The 13,068-nt window shown below is 35.6% G+C and overlaps 1 protein-coding gene across 1 annotated transcript; it reads right to left on the bottom strand.

Annotated features, from left to right (window-relative positions):
• Positions 1–1,934: 1,934 nt before the first annotated feature.
• LOC112559999 (rho guanine nucleotide exchange factor 39-like) lies at positions 1,935–11,655 on the bottom strand. The gene is given in 14 exon segments (XM_025231535.1): positions 1,935–3,765; positions 4,604–4,794; positions 5,071–5,364; positions 5,644–5,755; positions 6,235–6,323; positions 6,781–6,836; positions 6,839–6,983; positions 7,582–7,745; positions 8,268–8,338; positions 9,533–9,651; positions 9,854–10,069; positions 10,649–10,815; positions 11,133–11,232; positions 11,586–11,655. Coding segments are annotated over 13 exon segments (1,734 nt in total). The 5' UTR covers positions 11,158–11,232; positions 11,586–11,655; the 3' UTR covers positions 1,935–3,680.
• Between the last annotated feature and the right edge of the window lie 1,413 nt (positions 11,656–13,068).

Here is a 13,068-nt window from a genome sequence, read left to right as displayed (position 1 = left end):
AAGACTAATTAACTCTCTGTAATCAACCAGGCAGGTACTTAATTTGTTTTCTTGCAGAACTGAGGAAGCATACACACAAGCTGAATCATCACCAGAAAATTGGCAAGGTGAGACGATGGTTGCTATAAACAGCTGAAATAAAGGATTGTAGATTTTGAGAAAATTGCCAAATTTTTCTTCTGTATATCTTTTTCAGAAATTTTAATGACTATGAATAGAGAATAACAAGAGATGAAATGTTGAGACTAGAGGCTAGGTTTACTTTGATCAAGACAATATCAAATACAAAAATAGTAACATTACATACATTTACACAAAAATATTCTTTACATTATAATACTATCCCAGTCTGCATTAATAAAAATAATAAAGGAATAGATTTAAATAAATTTCGTGTGAGATGAGTAGCATTTCATACACAATGAGGAAAACGATTAATTTGTAGAAATGCAAACTATCACTTTATCAGCATGCAGATTTCTCAATTTTTCCTTTAAAAATATATTAATTTAGTATTGTTTTCATTAGGTATTCTACACTCTTGGTTTTGGATTATCAAACATAAGTATAGATTAAATATTCTTAAATGTATAGTTGTAATTGTTTAGATATTTCTGTGTTTGCAATGTGCGGAGAGCCTGGCTTTGGCTGGGATACCGTGTGATAAAAGCTCACACGACTGCTGTTATTATTATCCATTATGAATGCATGCAAATGCATTGAAATGCAGTTTTTATGTGCATTTGTGTGCACACATACTGTTGATAAAAAGATAGCAGAAAAGAACAGGATGGGGGTGAGGGTAGATAATGAATTAGTTAATTTAACAGAATTTACATAAAATAGTGTAAAATACTTAACATGCATTTTATGACCAGTTGGTGAATTTAAAACATTATGCTAGTTAAAATAGTCAGTCTTATCAGTTTACCTATTTTGCAACAGACTGGGCTTTGAAGACTTAGATAAAGTTATATTGATTTTTGAAAGAAATGTATAGCTGTATAATGAAAAGTTCAACAAGTGAGGAAAAACACAAAAATAGAAGTAGGATTTAAAACCAAGGATCGACTGCTCAGCCAGTTGTCTGATTAGGAAACATGCAAATATAAAGTTTCTTTTTGAAATGCTGGTTGCCTTTGACATTAGATAGCACCAGTTACCCTTGTGCTTCTAAAGTGAATGAATGCATAAGCATCAAATTTCCATCTTGTGATTAAATTTCTGCATTAGTTGATGAATCTCACCCCTCTGGACAGGATGAAGAGAATTGAGCACATCTTTAATTTTCACGAAGTCACGTGTCTTGAAACGAGCAAAGACAGCATTAGACAGGGCCATACTGTCGACGCCTGTGATGGAGATGTTAGCGTCAGAGCCCTTTAATCAGTCAGCATTGGCGATGCCCTTGAGTCTCTGCCAAGCTGCTCGGATGTTACCTGCATCAAACTGATTAGGACAAGCACATGAAAAGACATCCCAGTTAGTACATGCAAAACAGCCTTGTAAGCTTGTTGTTGACACTCGTCTTACTGGCAATTGTGGCAGATCTGTTTTATCTCGGTAAATGCTAACAAAAGAGTATTCCTGTGTAGTCGGAAGTTGTGTACTCACTCTTCTAGCTCATCAGTCTTGCCAGGAATGGACTGAAATTTAGATAAGAGGACAGATGGAAGAGGTGGATTCTTGTGTTGATCATCAAGGTAATAATTGTCGGCCCAACAGACGTTTTAGACTGTTTGAAAGGAGGATCTCAAACACGTAGAGGATTTACTACTTATTTTTCACAACTTTGTCAAAATAGGTTCACTTCATAAACTGAGGACCAATATTTGTCCTTGCCATCAATGGTACATTTCATTGTTACTCGCCATCAATGTAAAGTTGTGTGAAAGATCAGTGTACATTCTAACTGTATATCACAAGACACTGTCTGAACAGCACTGGTTTAATCAATGTATGGCATACACTGTACACATCTTGAATACACCTTACAATAAATGTGGCAATTACATCACCTCTGTCTAGCTGCTTTCAACGGGAAAAAAATTTTGTTTTGCTTGAAGATATGGAAAGTGATAACATCTGAATGTCCCTGTTATGTAAATGAAAACATAAGTAATGTTCTCAGAGTGTAAAGACAAGGGGAGATAACAGATGTCATGGAAGACAGAGGTAGAGATCAATACAAAGGTTATGACAAATTTGTGGTCGATACAATTTTGATTATTGGCCTTCATACATTTGACAAGAGAAATGATATGAACTGTATAATGGGACTCATAAGAAACATGTAAATCAGCAACAATCATTTCTGCCAAGCTTCCAAGATAACGGGCTGGACACTCATTTACTGCCCTCACATATCTAAGTTAAAAAAGATAAAAGATGTTCCAAGCAAGCATGTGCACAACTCACCATTTTTCAAAGCCATGAATAGTTCTATATTTCAATACTGAAATCAGAAAGTAGACTATTAAAAAAAAATTACTGTCTATATTTATGATTTTGTAAGTGTCATGACACCTGATCTTATTTCACACCAGATAATCTTTTTTTCTCAAGTTACACGTGAGCAGGTTATAACGCTAATTCCAGTAATTAACAGGAGGAATGCAATGCAAATGGAATGAAGCAAAGAGGAGGCAAAGCTCTATAATATACAAAACCACATTAAACTGGCTTGGTCAAATGCAGCAACAAATGAAGCTATTAAAATGTAGTTGATTCCAGCACATTTCATAGAATATGAAAGACAATTAAAATGACTGCATTTACATGTTAAAAAAAGAACACAAATATGCATCCATGGACGCTCATACAGACCTATGTACATATCTGCACAGCTTTGGGCAATACCATGTGGTTCTTAAAAAAAAAACAACAACAACAACAACAAAATACAAAACAAACCCTGAAATCAGTAAAGAACAAAAAAAAAATAAACAGTCTTATTTCACAAAATTAAAAAATAAATCAAATGTTAATAAAAAAAGTTGTGTTAGGCATAATGAAAATTAAAGTTATTCACACTGACACTTACAGGCTTAAAAAAAAAAGGACACACAGAAATTAGTTAAGTTAACGAGGTCAAAGGACATTAATCTGTTCTCATGTCTACTTTTGTTGTAGGTTTTCCGAAGAAGATTGACAGCAAAATGCAATGTCTGCTAAATGCCAGAACTGAAGGATTTTTGAGGAAAGTTGAAAAAGATGCAACATGAAGTAAAGAATAGATGAGGTTTGACACTCAACAAATACGGATTATGACTATAATTAAAAAACAATCCAAAGATTACACATTGCAAAAATTCCACAGTAATAAGAATACGTTAAAAATACAATTTCAGCAGCTCAACAAATTTGCTGCAGGAACTGATGCATTCCAAGCAAAATATTAATTCTTCATGACAAAATTTGAGACATCAATAACAGTGATGGAAATTATGTTGTTTTAGCCTGATTAACTAGAACACGAAAAATTAAATACATTTTAAAGAAGAAGAGCCCCAAAATTATCATCACAGCAATCAAATTATTCTTATTTGAAAACATATTCATGTTGCACACTGGGCTATCATTTATCATCCTCTCCCCAGTTTTATAAAAATAAAGATATTTTTTTTACAGCTAATGCCAGTAATGTCCGAAGTAAAATTCTTTTTTAAAATCAGAAAACTTCATCTATTCTGTCGAGATTGTGGTTTGTTTCTCTGTGGCGGTGGTGAACAGTGGTTGTTTGTCTGCTGATGTGCTCTCTGACGTCTGAAAAGGAAAGACATAGTGAATCTATAAATAGTGGCATAGATGTGACAAAACTGTAAATAGGGAAAAGCTACACTCTGTTGAGTTTCCAGCAGACTTTCTACATGGTACATAAAGACAGGTCAAAATAAATATTAAACAGTACTAAAATTAATATATACTTAGCTCCCCTCCATGGAGGCAACTTTGGCATGTTGCAATGCTTCACAATGGCATTACAAATTTGACCTTTGTATGGTAGTATCTGAATGCTCATATTTCATAAAACGATGGGAGGTGTTTTGCAATAAGCATTTTGAAGTAGAACTAATTCTTTTATTGCACTCACGTGTCCTTTGAAAAAGGAAGACTGATATGTATTGTGATGGTTATGCAAATGAACTTGTACACATCCCCTATCTCCTTATTTCACCACAGCTTACTACACTGCAGTGCACACATACTATACACCAGTGGTTCTCAAAGTTTTTCGGACCGCGGACCACTTTACTTAAGTAAAAACTATGGCGGACCACCAAGGCCTAAGTAAAAATTATGGCGGACCACCAAGGCCTAAAAATCACTCTGTACTATGAATTTCAAATTTAAATTGCCGCATTTATTTTATTTTAATTTAAAAATTGATGTCCTTTAGTAAAAGTAGTATAGTAATAAGTTGATATAAAACTACCTACCTCGTTATTTGTAATTAAAATGTTACTGCGAGGAATGCATCACTTTAAACATCACTTTGCTGACATATGACGATTGTCAGCCGCAGACCACCTGACTTATGCCCACGGACCACTAGTGGTCCGCGGACCACACTTTGAGAACCACTGCTATACACAACTGATACCTGGTAAATGGTTTCCTCAGATATGATTTGAGTTTAGACCTCACGGACACTCGTGGCTGTGTTGTGTTTAATGACAAAACGCTTCCATGAGGGTAGTAGATCTCTACTCCTGTTGCGGTAGACATTGTTGAACCAAGAGATGCATTGACACCATTGATCTTAGGTGAAAAATCCCCAGCCATACTGTCCAACTTCAAAGAAAAGAAAACAAAGCAAAAATACAAAACTGAAAGAGCTTGCATTAAAAAATGTAACCACCTTGAGTACAAAACTTTACGTTATTCAACATTACAGTAAGTCTACAATACTATAGCTAGCCTTCCTCAGATAATAACTCAGGAAGTGTTCTGACATTCTCTGCCCCTTTTATTCTAAAATGCAGGGATCATTTGTTTTAAGCAACAGAGGAAAAGAGTGTTTTAAAATAAGTAAGACGCTTCTTTTTAATAGAAAAAATCTATACATACATCCTGATGCGTTGCATAAACATCAAAGGTGTTGCCATCTTCTATGTGCACCAAGTTGGACTGGCTGTTTTCTGACACTCTAGAGCTAAGATTGGCAGTAGTCTCTGATCCTTCTGAAATGACAGATGAGCGGTTCACTTTTGGCTTTGGAGGAGAAGCGCAAGCAGCTGGAAAATTACTGTAAATGTTTTGGAGACGAGCTTGAAAGGGTTGTAAGCGCTGGCGCAGGTGTGGGGAGCAGCAGTCTTTGCTCTCGTCTTGTCTGCTTGGCACATGATGGTTTACAGGTGTCATCTAGGTTAATGCAAAGTATCAAATCAATCATTTAAAAACAAACATATGGCAGGAATATTAATGAACAAAAAGAATCATTACTGTGATGGTTATATTTGCAGTGGTCAAAAACAACAGGAACTGTGCACTTTTGGCAACAGGAAGAAAATACAGAAGTTCAAGATGACTAAAAACTTTGGAAAAAGCCGTAAAGGAAGATCTTTAACACAGACAAGAAAAAGTATGGAGACACAATACAAATTGTATAAAAGGAATCAGAAATAAATAAAAACACTAAACCTCCACATTCGATTTCTTTTGTTGCTGTCGGTGTTTACGTAATGAACGTCCCCGTAGAGGTATCTTGTTACTGCTGGGTTTTCTTAGTGTCTGCCTGTCAGCATTGGCTTGTCTGTTGAGAAACGTTCATCTCTCCAAGATTATTGGATTTCATTTCAAAACATGTAAGCAATGCCTTCTTGTAAATGATGTTTCTTAACAGGTTACATTACAGAAAGAGTTCTTATCAACAACAATTCTGTGCTTGTTTAATCACCGTGTACGTTGAACTGAATCCTTTTCAAATGCACTTAGAAAGTGTTCCTATGATGTCTGTAAACCTTTCTTTACTGTCTGCTAAATGAGTTTTTAAAGTAGTTAACTTTCTAGGTTTATCTTAGTGAACACATGCACAGACAACAGTGGTGGCCATGCATGTAGAGAGAATGTTACAGATGATGGTGATTTTATGGAGTTCATAATATGCAAACTGACAGTGATGTAGAGATGTGGCAGTTGTAAAGAGAGGTCAAATAAATGTAGTCATGTGTAGTCATCAATGTCTGTATAGTGGAATGAACTATTAATATTTTCATTACTAGCACCACCCACCGGATGGCCTTTTCGATGGCATCACTCCAAGACTGTGCCACACCTGTGTCTTCCGAAAATAGCACCAAACTTTCTTCCTTACAGGTAACCTGTACAAATTTAAACACCAGCACATAGTAGCATTTGTTAGTCCAGTTTATCTCAAAATCACAAATAATAGTAAATGTTAGCCTTGCTGCAATATTTACAAGTTTAGATACAACAGTATTACAAAATAAAAATGACAAAAAAGACAAAATCTTTTTAAATACTCACTTGAAATTTTTAGCTAGAAGTTTTTACAACACTCTTCCAATTCCCCACCTTTCCCCTCAAAAAATCATTGAAGAGCAAATATAGAACACTGCAGAAAGCCTTGGATCTGACCACAGCACTTAATATTCATTTACTTCTCAAAGAAAAAAAAAAAAAAAAAAAACAACCAGTATGCAGCTTATAATCCTCACAATGTTTATAGGCAGTTCAGTATTTTTTTTGTGAACAAAACAAATTGTGAAATTTTGACAGCTCCTCAACACCATGGAAAAAAATGATCTTGAAACTTACCTTGAATACACCTCCACCGCTGTCACTTGACTGTTTGATATTTGTTACAAACACCTCTCAAGACGACAGTGTTTAATTGGAAGGACACAACAACAGATGTAGCTTTTGCCACCACTGTCCAGCAGTTTTGGCTTTCCATATAACAACATGTCATTGAAAAGGAAAAACATTCTTTCATGGTATTTTCCTCCTTTGCGGGCAACCTGAAATTACAGCAGTCGGTTTAGATGCAAGAAATCAAATTGCTTTGATCAAGTCAGCACTGGCCATTTTCCCCCTTCACTCAAAACATTGTGTACCCAATACTAAACACGAGCTGCCAACCAGTCATGTTAGGGGTCTAGAAAAAAAATGTTTCCCTGTTGTTAGAGACAGGGTATAATACACAAATGAATAGACAGATTGAAAATAGACAATAAAATCACAGCTGAAAAGTAAGCATCAAAATTAACCTGGGGTATACATGTGAGTGTGTGTGCTCACGCATGAGAGAGAATTATGCTATTATGTATTTGGTTCTGTAAAGTAAATTTTGTCTTGTGTCATTCCACTTTAAAATTAATTGTTCACCGTTTGAGCAAATACAGTTTTTCAACTGTCCAAGTTTGACTGAACTGTATCGAGATGAACACCACTCTTTTTTCATGGCAGGTAAAAGTAACTTGGATTTTCCTTGCTGTAATTTAGTATAAGCAGGAAAAAAGCCTGATTAATGGCAAAAGAACAGAAACAGCTGCTAAGCAAAAGAAGAGGATAAACAAGTCATCACATGATTATTTACTTATTAAAAAAAATATTCACCTTTTTCAGTTGCCCTTCTTTTAGAAACAAACGTCCAGGCTGCAGTATCTTGGGAGCAGAGCTGTCAAAACATTTCTGTATGGCCAACATCTTTTGAAAATTCTCATGCTGTCTAATGTGTTCATTGATGTACATTGCAATTTCTCCAATTTGTTGTGTGGCCTCTGAACAAAAATTGATTTATTCATGCAGTCTGATTTCATTTACTACTTTTAATTCACTCTACCAGTAAAAGCAATTGATACACAAATAATATGCCAATTAATAATTATCATCCAGCAATATGCATTAAAAATGCGTTTAAGCAAGCTGGCTGAAGATTTTCAAAGAAGTCTATGTTTCTGATAAGCTGGCTCCAGCTCTCAACTATAGTTAATATTCAACCAATGTTTCTGACTGTCAACAGAATAGTGGACAATGTGAAGTGATAAATACACCAGGTACATTGAGTGAAACCTCTAGTGGGAGAGCACAGAAAAGTTAAACAAACAAAAAAATCAGAAAAAAAAGACAAATCATGTTGCTGTTTAACATTAATGTAAGAATTCAGTAACAATTTCAAAAATACCAGCAGTTAAAGAGACTCAGAAGTGATTTAAAAATAACAACACACAAATATAACAGGAATAACCAAAATTGTCAAAGTAAAGGAAATTAATATTTAGACAACAGCTGTTTAATGGTACCTTTCAGTTGTAGATAGTCATGGTGATCAATTGGAGTATGTTCCAGAAGGTCCTCGAGAAGCAGCTTGTATCTATGTATTTTAAAAAAAAATGAGAGAGAATATTTCTAAATGACAAGATTATGAATCATCTTAGCATAAAAGAATACAGGAAATGTATAAGACATTGTTGCTTAAGTATAGGATAGGGGGAAGGATTAAGTGTTTAAGAGTTAGGGACTTTGGCTATATCACTAAATAGCAGATGATCCTATAAACAGGTGCAACGTGGAGAAGGTACGCCTGAGACAAGACCTGAATCAAGTTCCTGAATCAAAACAGGTGTTCACCACTGTGCCAACAAATGCCTGAGTAAAGAAGTATGATGAAAGCTCAGAAACAGCGTTGGATAAGGTACCGCAAAAGTGATTTGCCATATAAGTGTGAACCTAAGCCTATTATACAAGAATTACAGGCTCACCATACCATGGCATTGCCATGAAATACATGTACTAGGGTTGTGTCAGTGAAATATTACTTGAGAAATTTAGAACCATTTCATGTTACAAAAGATAAATAAAAGCAGTTAAAGATTCTTCACAGTTTGCATGCAGTTGTGGGGAGAATAGTCCAAAAGTTTGAACTTGAAAGCTGTTCTGGTAAATTTTGTACTAAACTCTCCACACGATGTAGTAAAGGTAGCAGTCTAAAGCTAGACAAATATACTTCTATGAAGTTTGAAGTGGTAAAGGTTGGATGTTTTGTTTCCTTATCCTTATATCTGATCACATACAGTCTTAAATTATATTGCTCCCTATACTGTGCCATTCAAGTCATGACCATGGATACTACCTATATATACAGCGTGAAGAGGGAAGCAGCTATAAGTACTTTAGAGCCACCCTCTCCAAGGACAGCAGCAATGGCTAGGTTGGTCAGGGTCTCATAAATAAAACCAATGACTTTGTACAAAGCTTAGTTGCCATGCTTTTAGGACACTAGAAACTACTTGCAACTGTCGAGTGGTGTAAGCTGGTTAAATATGGCATGTGACCTGGCATGGCACTTTGTTGAAGACTGTCCTTTAAAAGAAGTACTGGCTTACGGGGATGAAGGACCGCGCTGGTCGTTCTCTGCAGGACCTGCTCATTATCACTATCAAAGACAGGCGTGAGTGACAGGCCTTGTTAGTTTCTGTGTCTATTCATTTGCTGGTACCAGTCAAAGGATGATGAATAATATATGCAGCTGAAATAAATTCTAAATTTGTAGCACAATAAGATTCACCTGGGTATTCGTTGCACAGGCGTGATAAGCAGCGCATTTATCCTCAGTCCCATTATTTCAGGTCGTGATTCTTGTTTTGCAATGAACTCTACAAATTCTGGCTTTTTCTGTGTCCATTCCTGAAACAATCAACTTCACATAATGAAACAGTATTTACATGACTTCTTGACCAATAGTTTCCTAAGATATTTTAGAAACCCACATTCCAACTTTTAAGCTTGCTTAAAAAAAAAAAAAATCTTTTATTTATAACCAGCAGAGATGCATTGCACATCAAGCTGCATGTATTAACAAAGTGATATTCTGATGCACTGCAGCTACCTGTAGTACAGCTAAAGCCTGCTCGTGGTTGTTGGCATATGTTGCATACAATTTGAGGAATGGGCCCAGGTGACGAAAAGCCTGACCCACTGTGCTTTGCTCCATCAGTTCCAGCAGGGTGCGGTTGACATCTCTGATTTGCTCAATATTGCTAAACAAGTGTGAATGGGCATCTTCTGGAATAATGCAGTTGAACTGCAGGGGGAAGTAGAAAAACTGAAACAGTGGACAAAGAGATAACTTGTTGTGAAATCGATACTCTTCCTTAGAACTTATCCGAAAACAACAGTAACTGGCCCTTGAGGATGGCAATTAAAAAACAAGGCTTAAACCTATTACTAATGCTCATATGAATTTTACACTTTTGACGTGTACTGCTCCTTTTAAAAAAATTTGGCTGTCTTGTAGTTTGACCGGTACAGATTGCATTACAAATGCTCTACACAAATCTTTTGTAGCAGATAGTATGTACTACCTTTTTATCTTTAAAAAAAACCCCACACATATATATACACACACACACACACAGAAGAAGGGTAGTTATGACTAAAAACAAGAATTATTCTTTTTAAGGTAGAAGTCTTAAACCTGACAGATCTACGAAAGTCCACTGATTGTAACTTTCAAAAGCAAGTCAAGTGTAAATAAAATTGGAAGCATTACATGCACAAACACTAAGAAGCTAGAGTACAATGCATTAGAGGTTTAACTTTTAATCTATAACATGTGACTAACCATTTGACTGAACTTAGGTGAAAATATCATATCTATACTTTTGATTTGTAATAAATGTACTTTGTGAATAACATCCAGATGATTCAGATATGCCTTCTCTGTTTCAAAAAGTTCTTTGATGATTTTACGACGCCTTCGTTCTCGCTTTGAGTTTTCTTGGACTGCTTTCTCAGCTGGGCTGTCAGCAAATAAGACACCATCTTCAAAATCTTCTGGTCCTGTCAACTCTGCACAAATCCAGAATGCTGATATTAGAACCCATATATGTATATAAAGATCAGGCTTAAAGAAAATCCTTGAATTCAACTAGGAATCAAATACGAACATGGGACATTTGCATGACCCTAATGTCAGCAAATAACCTTGTTAGAAAACAAGCAGGAGCGGAGGGTATAATATATTAATCAAAAGTCCTCTGCACTTATCACGCAGACTTTGATTTCTTACATTATGGGATAGAGGGATGAGAGTTCAGCACAGTCCATGGGACAGGAACCAAAAAATATCTCATCACGTTTCTTACATTAACTTTACCCATCTTTACCTTTGAGCCTTCTTCTTGCAGACATGTTGTTTGCTGCTGATGAATACTCAGTTGCTGCTTGAAATCATTCCATCTAAATGATGTCAGGTCTACCGCACATCTGAAAATAAATTGTGTTTGTGTATCGGCACGAGTTCCGTCGCAATCGACTTGCCCACACTTTTACTAAAAGTAGGCTGCATTCAGTACCTTAATGCCAACGTACGTGTTGGTTGCAGGGTTACTCCAACAAATTATTGAGATATAGGACCCTTGGCATGTTAATTCTGCTAATAGTAGGAGCACGCTAGTGGGTGGAGTTTCTTCACAACAGTAGCATGCAATTCACACAGAGTCGTAACAAAGCATCGGTTTATTCGCTCGTACAAGCCTTTGATGTGCATACAAGGCCATATATTAATTAAGAAAGCATAATAAAGTTTTTTAATAAGAGATAAAATTATAAATACTTACTGATTCTGTGGAGTATTGTCAGTATTTGCAGCCGATCAATGAACACACATTCAAATTTGCCTCTGTTTGGAACAAGGAAACATAAAAAATATGGATTTAGTGGCGGGGATAATTCTTTTAGGTTCTAGTTAAAAACAAAATTCATGTTAATTATTCTACTAACTATTTGTTTGTTTTAAAAATCTTTATTTAAAGCAAATAAGTTCTTGATTTTTTTTAAAAACTGTATATTATTTTTAATTATTTTGTTTCAGACTCCGATGTTCGAGTACTTGTTTTTTGAGTTAGAGTCTAGAGACGCGTACGTAAGTTTGTTCCTGAAGTATATAGCGTGTCGGTGGTACTCATGAGTGTTCATTGTGACGTCCAACTGATATTTTAAACTCACGTTTGTTACATTTCTAGGCCTATTTGGGCTAGTATTTGTTTCTCAGTTCTGATCTTTATACGAAATGTGTTGACACAAAACCTTTCACTTGAATGTTAAACCTCGCCGAACTTTTATCTCAGTGTTATCAGCATTTAATAAGCAACATTATTGAAAAGTAAACGGTATTTGTTCCCAATGCTTAGAGTAGGAACACAGTAATTTACCTCATTGAAGGTTATGGTGAATTCGACGGTGTAACTTGCAATGAAGGGTATAAATGAGCTATATTCCGTGTGTACAGTACCAAATATCCTTCACATTTGTAATAGGATCATTTGCTGTCACCCGAATGTATTCGTATTCTGTAAGGTTCATGTTTTGTTTTTCTTAAACTCATGCTCGTTCTGTACACGACCTCTACACTAAGTTATTACAGAACTCGTTGCCCAGAAGAGGAAGAAGGCAGGTAGAAAGTCCATGCTATAAAATCAGATCATTTCAGACGGCAATTTAAACTTAGTTAAAAATTTTGACTTTGTTGCGAAGTGTTCAGAAAACTTTGGGTGACCCTTGCTGTAGTTTGTGTACACTATATCAAATTTCAGTTTCTAATCTGATGTCTGGATATTAAAGGATGACATATAGAGATTTAATAGGATGCAAAATGTCTCTCTAATGACTGGAGCAAGATTTTGTTTCTCAAGACGTGAGTGAATACCCACTGTCTGTTCTCAAGATGCAAGCCTACAAACATCATGCACAGGAATATGTCAACAACATGGATATCATGGTTGTACATGGACATTTTTACAGCATCAAGACTTTAATTGTGGGGAAATCAGGACCATTTTTGTAAGAATTTAATAATCGGGACTGCTATTTAGCATCATTCCAGTATATTTTAATTAGATATAACTTCTCTCATCATTAGACTAAAGCAAAAGCGTTCCATTGTCAGTAAATCTGAGTCGTTTTGAGCCGTCTGCTTATTGAGATGCTTTCTTTTCTCAAAATACATTTCTGAAATCTTTTATCAGTTTAGTGGCTTCAGGGCTACAAACAATACCTTTTTTCAAGAAAACTATTTGTAATTATGCTCTGGATGATGAATCT

Source organism: Pomacea canaliculata, linkage group LG3 (assembly GCF_003073045.1).
Source record: "Pomacea canaliculata isolate SZHN2017 linkage group LG3, ASM307304v1, whole genome shotgun sequence".
In the NCBI taxonomy this organism is placed as follows: domain Eukaryota; kingdom Metazoa; phylum Mollusca; class Gastropoda; order Architaenioglossa; family Ampullariidae; genus Pomacea; species Pomacea canaliculata.
Note: the sequence above shows the minus strand (reverse complement) of the source record. Positions and strands in the feature narration are given on the sequence as shown.